Source organism: Phyllobates terribilis, unplaced genomic scaffold (assembly GCF_046119375.1).
Source record: "Phyllobates terribilis strain yellow unplaced genomic scaffold, ASM4611937v1 Scaffold_13__5_contigs__length_258822181, whole genome shotgun sequence".
NCBI lineage: Eukaryota > Metazoa > Chordata > Amphibia > Anura > Dendrobatidae > Phyllobates > Phyllobates terribilis.
The window spans coordinates 123,391,585-123,404,998 of NW_027362773.1; the positions used below are offsets into that span (position 1 = coordinate 123,391,585).

The 13,414-nt window shown below is 43.7% G+C and overlaps 1 protein-coding gene across 1 annotated transcript in view; it reads right to left on the bottom strand.

The window, feature by feature from the left end:
- Positions 1-2: 2 nt before the first annotated feature.
- The window catches only part of ATG2A (autophagy related 2A), a 97,108-nt gene continuing 83,696 nt past the window's right edge, over positions 3-13,414 (bottom strand). The window contains exons 29-42 of the mRNA XM_073658589.1: positions 12,118-12,241; positions 11,533-11,750; positions 11,199-11,428; positions 8,023-8,158; positions 7,592-7,801; positions 6,513-6,614; positions 6,332-6,416; positions 6,122-6,251; positions 5,176-5,248; positions 4,851-4,933; positions 3,148-3,269; positions 2,144-2,298; positions 919-1,071; positions 3-833 (exon numbers count right to left, since the gene is read on the bottom strand). Of these exons, the coding sequence (XP_073514690.1) occupies positions 597-833; positions 919-1,071; positions 2,144-2,298; positions 3,148-3,269; positions 4,851-4,933; positions 5,176-5,248; positions 6,122-6,251; positions 6,332-6,416; positions 6,513-6,614; positions 7,592-7,801; positions 8,023-8,158; positions 11,199-11,428; positions 11,533-11,750; positions 12,118-12,241 (2,058 nt within the window). The 3' untranslated portion in view covers positions 3-596. The remainder of the gene's footprint in view (positions 834-918; positions 1,072-2,143; positions 2,299-3,147; positions 3,270-4,850; positions 4,934-5,175; positions 5,249-6,121; positions 6,252-6,331; positions 6,417-6,512; positions 6,615-7,591; positions 7,802-8,022; positions 8,159-11,198; positions 11,429-11,532; positions 11,751-12,117; positions 12,242-13,414) is intronic.

A 13,414-nucleotide genomic window follows, 5' to 3' on the forward strand; every position in this document is an offset into this window, starting at 1 on the left:
CGTTACCTTCTTTACAGGTCACTGTATTTTTACATTTTTTATTTATATATATATATATATTATTTATACGTATTTGGCCTCACAATCAGAAGAAAGCATTAAAGGGAAGAGATGTAAAAAGCAACATTCAGGATGATCGAGGCCGCCGAGTCCCTTCGTGAGACGAGACAGTCTTGCATTGTGCACAGTTTTATCTCCAGTTACGTTGGGTCAGTAAAATCAAAAAACGCTTGAAAAGTTAATGCACAGCTTAGGTCCGGAGAACACGGGTCCACGTTTCAAGGCCACCGTTGCAATTAAAAGTGCTTAACGTAAATTTACCTATTAAAGTCACTCTATGATTTGCAGAATTCAGCAGAGGAAGGACGTGGATACATGAGTTGATAAAGAGGATAATACCGGAACGGAGAGGTGAACAGAAAACGTAACTATTTAACAGAAGGCTTATGGGCAATAATCAAGTACTGTATGGAGTGGCGCTAAGTGTGGTCATGCAGTGACGTTAACAGCTCAACAACGCAGACCCAGCAAACTCCAGAAGTCTTCACATATTGCAGCTTTCCTTTGGCACTTCACGGGCAGAGAGTCTTTTCGTGTCAGTCCTGCACCTCATCTGCCTTCCACTTTAGAGAGTCTTCTTTGTGGGCGTCGGGTCTGATCTGATTTCTCATCCCTCCTAAGAGATTTGACGTGGCTTCCGTGGCCACTATGAATGGCTTTACTACGGTGGGTGGGATTTGTCGCAGGACTCCGCCAACAGCGCCAGTCAGACCTTTTTGTTCGTGGCCCCGGGATGCCACTTCACGTATGGTTTGAGCTGTGTCAATTACACCCTGTGCAGCGAAGGAGAACAGTATTACCGCCGCTCCGTACCGCTACACGTACCCACCTTGTACCTGGGTTATGAGAAGCACTCACCTCCCGAACAGTGTCGTAGGCCTTTGCCACCCCCTCCCGTAGATCTGCAGGCTGCTGCCCTCTCCGTAGTCTCCGTGGCTGTCGAAAGTCAAGTGAGCAGCGTGAAACCGGCGGTGTTGGGGACAAAATGTCATACACAGTCTCCGCTGTCGCCTACAATTGGGAAAAGAAATAATATGCATACAGAATGTGTCACTCGGTATTTTCTCCCACATCTGAGAGCAGCATAATCTAGGGGAAGAGACCCTGATTCCAGTGATGTGTCACTTGTTTTACTGTGTGCAGCAATTTTGGTTAAAAACAGTTTTCTCTGCTGCAGATCTAGCAGTGCTCAATGCTGAGCTCCGTATAACCAAGCCCACACCACTGATTGGCTGCTTTCTATGTACACTGTGCATAGGCAGAAAGTTGCCAATAAATTGGGGGCGTGGTTGGACTACCTGGTAGCAGATTTACTAGTTTTCTAGTGATAATCTCCTGCTGAATCCAAGAAGCAATCAAAACAAGCAATACCCTACAGTAAGTAAATAGTACATGTATATAATAGTTATCACTATTTTGATCAAAAAGTCATCCTAACACGACAAGGTGTACCCAGTTGGGATGGTCCTGTCTCTAGTACTAAAACCTTACCGTGCATCAACCAAAATCAATATAAATAAGGGCAGAGCAGGATAATCTCCTGCTGATAAAACAGTGCATCTCTAAAAACGATGACAAGCAGCCCAGTAAGTGATATGTCGTGGGAATCAGGGTCTCAGTCTCTGCATCATGCTGCTCTCACATTCTGATATTTTTCCCATAAATCAATGATAAATGATTAAATGAAGCAACATTTTAATATATTTTATTAGAGAAAACGGATTATTTCTCCTCCTGGACTGATTGTTCACTCTGGAAAAAAAAATCCACAATTCACAGTTAAAATCTGTCTTCACTGAATACAGATTTTACCACTACTGAGCTAGGAGTTCAGGAGAACTTGCAGCAGAATGTCTGTCTTCCTCTAGCTCCTCCTTCCTCCATAGAGTTTAAGAAGCACCAACTGCTATCTCCTATCTCAGCAATGTAAATAATCTTTCTTCACCAAATAAAGATTTTACCTCTGAATTTAGGGTGAAAGATCAGTCCAAGAGGAGATAGAAGCAGATATGTTACAAAGTTGATTATTTTCATGTGTACTATTGATTTATGGAAAAAAAAAAATAATAAAATGGCTCTTTACCTGTATGGCTTGAACTAGCCGGTTACTGAGCTCTAGTGCCGCTGAAGCTGTGGAGGTGCCAAACGAGGCTGCCCCCCTCTGCAAGCCCCGGATAATGCGCCCGTCCTTCCGGTATTGTTCAATGGGCAACCAGAAAAGGTCTCGCACACCATGAACTAAAAGAGTAACAGATATTAGTATCTTTATTTAACAATATGGCAGACATCTATACCAATCAACAGACAGAGTAATATTCATCTGTGCATAAAAAAATTGACATTAATTGCAACCAGGCAGTACTAGAGGTGAAAAGTTGTTAAAGGGTTATTCTCGTCATCTTAACTTGCAAAGTGCTTGTAAAAACAAGCAACTTACCTGTTATTAAAAATCCTCGTCATTCTCAAGAATGGAGAGATTATTAATCATATTGTTTACGACTCGTTACCTATTGGCCGCCACCGCAGTATGGCCGCGATCTCTGGAGCACACTGTCATCTCCCGATCACGGCCAGCCTCAGTCACCCCGCCGAAGCAAAGCTGCCTCTTATAAGAAGCATTGGAGAGCGCGCAGTTGGGGCCAGGGGCACCGTTAATTAAAAGTTGAGATGTATTCCACTATATAGTAATTCTGATGCATACGGTTAGTCACCTTACTCCCTTTTTCTATTCATTAAATAAAAACAAAACAAAAAAAAGGATGCCGATGAAACATCCCGGCGCAGGCCGATGCAACGTCCCGGAGCAGGCCGATGCAACGTCCCGGAGCAGGCCGATGCAACGTCCCGGAGTAGGCCGATGCAACGTCCCGGAGTAGGCCGATGCAACGTCCCGGAGTAGGCCGATGCAACGTCCCGGAGTAGGCCGATGCAACATCCCGGAGTAGGCCGATGCAACATCCTGGCGTAGGCCAAATAGATGCCCTTGTGACATACTCCAGTGAACTTTACTGTTGTATATGTCAAAAAAGAAGATGTGAAAAGAGCCCAAGTGTTTCACGCACCACCACGGTCAGCAATGCTACTTACACAGCTGTACAACTGAATGCATGGGTCCTACTCCTCCCAGAATCCCGGGCAGCTGATTTTTGCGGATGTCGGTCAGCCACTCATTAAGAGCATAAGAGAAAACCTTGTCTGCTCCAAGCAACCTGCAGGTGTTAGAAGAAAGACAGTATAAATACCTATTAGTCTCAGTTCATTATTGAACCATAATCCTGTGTGTTGTAATGTAAAAAACCTGAACCTGCCGTCTCCAGTTCATTATCTTTTATGATGGCCAGGTGGGACGGTATGACAAGACTTGTCTGGGACCTCCTCCTACCTGCCGGCAATCATGACGTCTCTTCTGATTAGTAAGCCTGGTGTCATCACATCGGACCCCTACTAATCAGAAGATGTGGCAGGAGGTTTGCAGGGGTCTGTGGCCACGGATTACTGATGTCAACTGGACCAGGGTGCTGAGAATATTTTTTGCTTAACTATTTTTGGCCATTTTAGTGAGAGCCGTTCATTTTAATCATCTGAATTTAGATAAACTTTCTAAACTATTATTATTGATAACATAGGAGTAAATGTAAACTCCCTGAATAAACTGCTGTAAGGGCATTGTGATCTCGCCGGCACGATCCCAGCTGGCACACGATGTGTACGACCTAGGCTGAACCGCCGCATTACAACCACAGGAAAGAAAACATTTCCTGCCCGGCTCCTTCAGATCTAAAACGATGATCAGAGAGGTGGGTTTCCCCCCGGTACAAGGGCAGATCTAAAAACAGACTCTTTTTTTTTTTTTTTTTCCTTTTGAAACTTTTTATTCTTATAGTTTCCTACTATTTAAGGTTGAAGGTAAAGTAATACATTTCCTAATTAGTCTATTAGCCATCATTCTCTGATCGCAGGATCCCACATAAGCAATAAGCATGTCATGGTATGGTGCGGTATTATGCATCACGGTATGGTGCGGTATTATGCATCACGGTATGGTGCGGTATTATGCAGTGTTATCCTACTAGAAATGTTTCTAGGAGAGGATATCTCTCAGTATGACTTCTGATGAAATACTGCATCATCTATATGCCATTGTATAAAATAGGAAACATAGTAGGGCTCTGCATTACGGCACAGGACAGCATGACTCATGCTGATGGACAGTTGGTTCCCCACAGTTAGGCAGCAGGGAGCTGACATCGGCAGTCAACAGAGCACAGTGGAAAAGAAGCCGCTGCTCTCTCGACGGGACGTCAGTGGAAACCGATGGGGCGGCCTGTGACCTCTCTGTGCCGGCAGAGATCGGCACTGGGCACAACAGGGCCTATTACTTTTTAGGTTCATAGTAAAACAAAATTAGTCTTGGATAAACTCTTAACGATCACCCTGTTCTCATCAATTTTTATTGCCCTGTGTAAACAGGCCAGTAAATGGGACTCGTCTATAATCGATTAGCGCTTGATAACGAGCCAAAATTGTCCCGTCTAAATGACCCTTTTATTTTTTTAAATTCCATAGGTAACAATCACAAAGAAGTCACATTTTGTGATTCCAGTGTTTTTAATTGTGGTGATTATCTTGGCAGGAAGATATAAGAGGAGCAGGATGAAGGTGTTAAGTCATAGGCTGCAAAACATTATATATATATATATAAATATATCCTGTATATACACAACAGAAGCAGCTGATCATGTGCACAGGGATAATCTATAGACTGGAGATAAGCTGGAGGATACATTTACCCGTGTCTGCAGTACAGTCTCTTCAGTTTCAGTTCAGAGCAGTTTAACTGGGCCAGTCCTATTAATATTCCTGCAAATGTGCCCTGCAAAGAAAGAAAGATGATGAATGCAGTATGACGCACATAATAAACGGGACATATCAGTCAATAGATACATGGCAATCACTAATACGGGTGCAGAGCCCTATCCCTTCGGCTCATCAGAAGGCTTTGACAATATGTGTCTGTGAAATCGAGAACGAGCTGACTGCGTTCACAGCAGATAAACCACCAGCGGACCGCAAACAGCACAGAAGGAAATCCCTACCATGTGAAGCAGCACTTACCACCTGCTCTGTGGTAACATGTTTGCCTTGATAATCCAGCCAGATTGGCACCTCTGATGTGAAGCGAAATTCTCTAAAGAAAAAAAGAAATAGACATGATTCTCTAAAAGATGCAACGTTAAGACTGTTGTCTGTTCAGACAATCCCATTATTTACCTGCAGCCATAGTGGTAATCTGCAGGTAAATAACATTTAAAAATATGGAGCAGCCTAAACAAAAGTGCAGCTGCAGGGAGAAATAAAAGTTATATTCTCCTTGTAGCAGCTTGCTGATATCCATAGTTTTGTACTTTTGATTAGCACAGATGTAGTTTACTTATCTTCCATAAGAAATTGTCACGGGTGTGTCAGATGTGACAGACAGTCCCCCTGCAGTTGGTTGCAGAAGATCTCTTCATTTGGCATTACAGACACCTTCTTAGATCTGTCTCACTCTAGGACCCAGCGGCTACCTCCCTCCTGCTAATTGACACCCAAGTCTGGGTGTTTAAATACTTTCACCGACACCTCCCTATAGCAAACAGATAGTCACATGTTCCCTTGTGAAGGCTTGGAGCTATTGCAGTCTGTTTGCTTCCTCTCTGGTGCTAGGAGGATGTCTGGTTTAATCTCTCTGAAGTCGGCTCAAGCAAAGTTACTTTTCCCCGTGTTTGCCTCCCTTGTTCTCTTTAGTTGTTAGTGGGGACTGACTAGTGCTCACCCCCCCCCCCTTCCTCTATCCAGGGCCTAGCTCTAGGGAAATTCAAGGTTTAAGTTCCTGTGCAGCGATTGGTGAAGAACCAATATAGGGATGATATGGTGATATCAGATCAGCCTAGGAGGTCTCCACTCCCCCTTTCCCTAGAGTCTGGGCTCCTTTCCCCTCATGTTGCACTTAGTCTTTCCCACACCTTGAGTGACAGAAATACTCTGCTGGTTCAGGCCCGTTCCTTTTCTTTGGTCTCACCTGAAGTAAATCGGCTGATCAGATGCGGAGCTGTGAGATGATGTGTCTTCCTCGTTGGAATCCAAGGAGTTCTGCAGCCCTGCTTCACAATCTGAGGCACTTGGTTTCCGCACGTTTTCCATACGAGACGCTGGGCATGGAATAGATATTAGTAACGGGGAGCAGAACTTATTTTATTTTTGCAGGAAAACTAACGCACGGAGTTCTTACCATCTGAGCCGAGCTCCAGAGCGATCACAGGCTGGATACCAGCGGCCAAACTGGTGAAGAAGTCTTTCATGAAGAAGAGCGCATCCTGATGGAAAATATATAACAGAAGGGCACTTAGTACAAATGACTGGGAGGCTGAAGCTCAGCGAACTACACAATGAGACCCAGATATCATACCAACCTGATCAATGTTTAGGCGAAGTGGCATTAAGGACATTCGGAGGCAGCACTCGGGCCCCCCCAATCCGGCCTCAGGACGCACATGAAGGGCTTTTATAGTAAGCTTAAGGACAAATGACAGAAGTGGTATTAAATATAAGCTGAAGTTATTAAAGCACATTTTCTGACTTTACTCAGTTCTTCCCTTCTCAGCCTGTCACATAGCTCGCTGTGCTTGCGGTCTTTGGACCCTGTTCATTTCTATGGGATTTATACAAACAATGTAGTGTAGCCGCACATCGCTGCTTCCATTGTTTCCTGTGATCTGTGCCTGGACCGAGTTATAACTGAAGAATTCTGTCCTGGGTATTAATGTGGCTGCTACACAGTTAAGTCTTAAAGGTGTTTTCCTCTTTAAGAAAATTGGTCCCCAAACCCTTTTATACATGTCACAAAACAAACAGTGAAGGTACACCCCACTCCCAGTGACCTGCGCGGTCTCTCAGTCTTCTGTGTATTGGCTGCAGGGCACATCACCACTGCACACAATCACTGAGCTCAGAGAGGCAGAGGCCCTGATTCCAGCGCCATGTCACTTATTGGGCTGCTTAGTGTATTTTTCATAAAATCACAGTTTAATCAGCATGAGCTAGTGTGAGGTAGTCCTCTGTATCCATGAGCTCTGAATAACCCCACTTCCACCACTGATTGGCAGCTTTCTGCCTATGCACAGTGTACACATAAATCAGCCAATCAGTGATGTGGATGGGGCTATACAGAGCTCAGCATTTAGAGAACTGCTAGATCTGCAGCAGATAAATGTACACAGAAAGCAGCCAATCAGTGATGTGGATGGGGCTATACAGAGCTCAGCATTTAGAGAACTGCTAGATCTGCAGCAGATAAATGTACACAGAAAGCAGCCAATCAGTGATGTGGGCGGGGTCATACAGAGCTCGGCTAGATCTGCAGCAGATAAAACAGTGATTTTATCAAAACTGCAGCAAGCAGCATAGTAAGTGACACATCGCTGGACTCAGGGTCTCAGCCTCTACATTATGCTGCTTTCAGATGGGGTAGTCTCATTCACCTGAGCCTTACCATATTGGAGTGTGCCCTCCTTGGCATCTTTTCACTGGTGTATAAATACAAAAACTTGTTGATATGGGAAGATGTCAAACGGTCTCTAATCTCCAGTTCTTGGACTATAAAGACTTGACGAGCAAGAGGGACTTCTGACACTTCATCTACTTGGAGTTTTTCTGTCTCTGCCTCCGTTGGTGCTGGGTAGGATTCGTGCTGGAAACTCACCTACAAAAACATCCAGAAACACAAGATGGTGACTGACCATGGACGATTGGGTTTATTCTATAAGAAATATATAGACCAGTGATTCAGTGGTGGGAGAACGGAGAGAAGTCAGTATCACAGTTTACATAGATCATTTGGTGACCACCACAGCCGGTCTGTACAGGCAAAGCCACATCATCCTGCTGCAAGTAATATGCAAAAATATAAAAATAAATGCTAACTTTTGTCAACTGGATCTCCATTAAAATGTCATGGATCCTGCCATTTCCCCCTTGTGTTCTCCAAGTGTTTTGAGGACGGTTTGTCACAGAGGATCGAGACGGAGAACCCCGGGCACTCGGCATACTCGCTCTTGCTCTGTAAAGAGAAAAGAATTAGGCTATGTGCCCACAATGCAGAAATGAAGCAGAAATTTTCCTGAGCGTTTCTGCATCTCCCTGGCAGAAAAAACGCATAAGGATTTTACATGTGTTTTTTTCTGCCAGGGACAAGCATTTCCGCATGCATTTTTTCAAGCGATTTTGAGCATCACTTGGAAAAGTGCATGACGAGTTGGTCACACAATATAAATCCATGCAAAAGGCATGGATTTATATTGTGTGACCAACTTATGCTGCTTAAAATGCAGCATCAATAGTAAAAAAAAGAATTAAAACGTAAAAAAAAACAGAGAGGTAAGTAAGTATAATGTTTTTTTTTTTAAAGTTTTAATTCTTTTTTTTTAACTAATGGTACGCGGGTCGGATGAGAGTCTCCTCTTCTCCAGACCCGGGTACCATCCGCGCATTGAACCGCATAACATCCGCATGTATACGTGAGGATGTTATGCGGTTCAATGCAAGTCAATGGCGCCGATTCCGCACAAGAATTGGTAGTGCTGCAGATTTTTCTGCAATGATAATCCGCAGCGGAAATTTCCGCAGCATGTGCACAGCACATGCGGATTATCATTGGGAAACATGACAAACAACTTAACATGCGTTTTTAATGCGTTTTCACGGCAGAAATGGCGCCGCGGAAACGCATTAAATTCGCATTGTGGGCACACAGCCTTACAGTGTTAGAGACCACAAAGAAAACACATCCCTAGAGATCAGGACTCAACCAGTAAGACAAGAAGTCGTCCCATTAATAGCCATTGTTGGGGATACAAGCTTCAGTTCTCAACCTTCATCATAGGGCTCCAATCACACATCCGTGTTAAATGTCCGAGTGCTGTCCAATTTTTTTTATTTTTATCAGACAGCACAGGGACCCATTGAGTTAAATGGATCTACTCGGACATTCGTTAAAATGACAGATCAGAGAGACTCAGAGCATGTCCTATTCTGTTCCAATTTTGAGGACATTAGACCCATAAAGTGTTTGCTCTCCCATTAAAAAACAAAAAACGATGCTGCACACCGACACTGCACACCGACACTGCACACCGACACTGCACACCGACACTGCACACCGACACTGCACACCGATGTGTAAATGCAGCCTGAGGGTAGATTCTCACAACCATTTTCTCTTCATCTGAGAAAAACAATCAAATTATTCAGAACAAACTCGGATTAGGGCTTACTCACACGAGTGTAGAAATCGGACGAGTGTAATCTAATTAAAAATTGGATTGAATTCGGTCCAATGTTATATACTATGAGGCAGTGCAGATCTGTGATTATTTTCTCATGCAGATTCTGACCACACGCACCCATACAAGCCTATGGACACGTGCGAAACATTGGACTGCACTCGGATATCATCCGAGTGCAGTTCGATATACGCCGAGAAAGGCAATGGAGAAGATGGAGAGATTAATCTCTCCTTCTTCTCACTTGTGATCCAATTCTCGCATGAGAGAGGATCGGATCACAGTAGCATGACACTCGGTTCACGCTCACAGCATGACACTTGGTTCACACTCACAGCAGAGCACGCTAATGTGACCCCGGCCTTAATCAAAGCGGCATCAGTTTTTGTCGGACATGGAGAGAAAAGAAAAGAAGTTTCTCCCCCTTCTCCATTCTGTCATTCCGTGAATGACATCCGAGTGTGGCCTGATGCGTTAACGGACCCTTAAACTTCCATTGGATCAAAACCGGATATGTCTCCAATTTTTTCCTTGGACCACCCAGTCCAAGGAAAAAATAGGATGTGTGCACAGCCCCATAGAATATCATGGGTACAAATGAAGCAGATAGCAGTCGTCTGAGATAATCAGTCATATGCAGGAGCCCTTGCACAGTACAGTAAATTTCTGTATAATGCATTGCTCCAGGACGTCAAACTACAAACATATCTTAATTCTCAGCTTAAACTTATTGGAACATATTTGTGACCGCAGTAACACCTACTGCTCGCAGAAAACTGACCAATAATGGCTCAAATGGGGCACAAATGTCCATGTGGATTTTGAGACCTGCCGCAGACTCCTAAGCATACCTCATCTCCTATATATTTCTGATTTGTCACTAAACTTTAAAGCAATTTTCAAATCTTTACAAATCAAAATGCAATTTGCAGAAAATCCTCAGCAGACATTCCCTGCTCGTCTGAATATTCCCTTAGCTGAATTATACTTTGCACAGCTGATAATGTATCAAGGGTGTTGTCCACTGTTGGTGCCAATTTTTTCTAATTAAATGCATGAAAGTGGATTTAAAGAAAAAAAAAAAAAAAAATTTTTTTGCATTTGAGTTTCATCAAAAAAGTTGCACCCTGTTGCCTTCTACAGCTTTTGTGTTGCTCTATCTCTTGTTGGCTGCAGAATGAGGTAACTGAGAATCTGTCAGTCAGTTCGCTATGACTGGTTAGACAGAGTTAGTTAGGTGTATATCTGAGTTCTCAGCTGATTTATGACCACAAACAACATCAAAGAGTTGAATTTGCAATGAAATCAAGAGCCCATTAAAGCAAAACAATGCAACATTTTTAATGGTACCCAATTTCAGAAATGTTTTTTTTTTTTTTACCCCAAATACATGCATTTGAGTAAAAAAAAAAAAAAAACCAAATGTGAACAAACCCTTTAAGGCTGATGAAGTTATAGGATATATGATAAAATTAACAATTAGGGTCTGATTTGCTTTACATTCAGTGCATGTGAGGGGAAAAGCTCCTTGCACACAAACCAAATGTGTCCATAGGATAATGAAAGTGCTCTTAAAGAGGTTCACAAGTCACATAGTGTGACTGCAGACTTGTAGTGTAAGGCCGGACATCCCCTTTAAGGCTAGTGTATACCTGCATACCATGTTATGGGTACAGCTGAGTGTCACAAGGCTACCCATTGGTATCCGCAGACACTAATTGGGTCACTTCTCCAATGGATAAGCTGTAGGATAAGGACAACTTACTGCGTGGTGTCCTACCAGCCGGACTCCCTGTGATCAGAGTACCTTCTCCTTACCTGGGTGACTGCGCCCTTGCAGAGTTTGGCCGGCTGCTGCCAAAATCCTTCCCTCCATACAAGTGCCATACAACAGAGATCTCTCTTAGGACTATGCGTGTCTCTGGCACAGGAAATTTAGCTGGAGGCTTCAGTAAGTCGGTGCTGCCGAGTGGGCGAGAAAAGTGACCATCCTTCACCAAAATTGGGCTATCCACTAGTTTTCTCACAACAGGTTCTCCATCTTTGGGCTGGGGAAAAAATATAATAGATATATGCACCTGACACACTATAAACGATCCAAAAATGTAAGAATTCCAACGTGTTTAATGCAGAACCGTGGTGCCGTACTCACCGGCACGCCAATCCCAGGGGCATCGAGAATGCAGAAGTCATCTGTGTCCGTCAGCTCACTATCTCCACTGGTGTCTGATCCCCCGAGACTCTCCTGTGATAAATGTGAATCGGGGGCTGGGAGGGATGGCTGGATGGTTGCAATTCTATTCGCAGAGGGAACTTCTTCGGGAAAAAGGTAGACGGAAACGGGGGAATTCTGACGAAGAAACGGCTCTCCTGTAATGAAAGGAAATAATGAGAAAAGAAGTGTGGAAGTGATTTAGACCAATGTTGGGAAGGAGCACTTAAAAGGGGTTCTGCGGTGAAACTTGATGATCGGTGGCGGTCTGACTGCTGGGACCTGCACCGATTGGCAGAATGGGAAATTTTTATCCCCTATAGGATGGAGTGGCAACGCGCACTCCCAACCTGCGCTCCATTCATTCCCTATGGTGCTGCGCTCGACTGTTTCCAGCAGCCCCAGTGAATGAATGGAGTGGTGTTCGGGCATTCGGCCTACATTGTGAATGTCCACTGAGCAGTAGATGCTTTCTGTCCAATGTTTCCTCAGTGTTTACATGCGAGTCACTAACACCAGACATACCCGTCTCCGAGTGCTCTTTGCTGCTCCTTCCCGTGTCTATAAGGGCATCAGTCAGGTCTCCCTGGTTAATCTGAGCAGTCTCCGCAGGAAAACATGGAGGTAGTGAAGATGGTCCTTCTGGAGGCTGAGAGAAACAAAGAACATTATTAATAAAATACGATTATTCAGGGATTTTGAGAGTTCTTGTACATTTTTCTGTTACAAATCACAATCTGCTCTCTTGTATACACTATTAACCGGTTCCCGACCGCCCACTGTAGATAAACGTCGGCGCTTGCCGGGCTCTGTGCAGCGCCGACGTTTAAAAACGGTGGGTGGTCTCGCAGCGCTCAGGACCCCCAGGGTCCTGCAAGCGCTGCGATTCCGGTGCAGAGCGTTAGCTCTGACAGGGGACATCATCGGGACCTGATTAGATCAGGTCCCAGTGATGTTAACCCTTAGCTGTCTTCTATATGCTGTGATCTATTGTGATCGCGGCATATAGGAGACAGCAGGAGGAGAGGGGGTCGTCAACTTACCTCTCCGAAGACCTCCGAGTCCTTCCAGGACCTGGGGTTGCTATGGCAGCTGGAGGTCACATGACCGCCTCCAGCTCTGCCATATATGGTGTCCTGTCTGGCTCAGCTGCAGCTGTAGCCAGACAGGAGACTCTGACTGAAACAGTCAGGGAAGATCTCATGTAATGTAATATATGTCTATTACATTACATGAGATCAGAGATCAGAAAAATAAAAATTAATGTCCCATACAGGGACTAAGAAAAAATGTGAAAAAAAGTAAAAAAAAAGTTTTTAAACTATTAATAAAAAAAAATCACAAAATAAATAAAAATAAATAAATAAAATATTAAACCAATAAATCCGTATATTTTTACAAAACCAAAAAAAGTACACATATTTGGTATCGCCGCGTCCGAAACAACCCGAGCTATAAAACTGTCACACTAATTAACTCCTTCTGTGCACACCGTAATAAAAATAAATAAAAAACGGAGCAAAAAAATATGCTTTTTCATCATATTGCCAAACAAAAAGTGGAAATAAAAATGGTACCACTGAAAACGTCATCTTGTTACGCAAAAAAAAAGCCGCCATACAGCTCCATCAGCCGAAAAATAAAAAAGTTATAGCGCTCAGAATAAAGCAATGCAAAAAAAATATTTTTTTCTATAAAATAGTTTTATTGTGTAAAAGCGCCAAAACATAAAAAAAATACAGTAAGTGTAGTATCGCTGTAAACGTACTGACCCGAAGAATAACGCTGCCTGATCACTTTTACCACACGCAGAACGGCATAA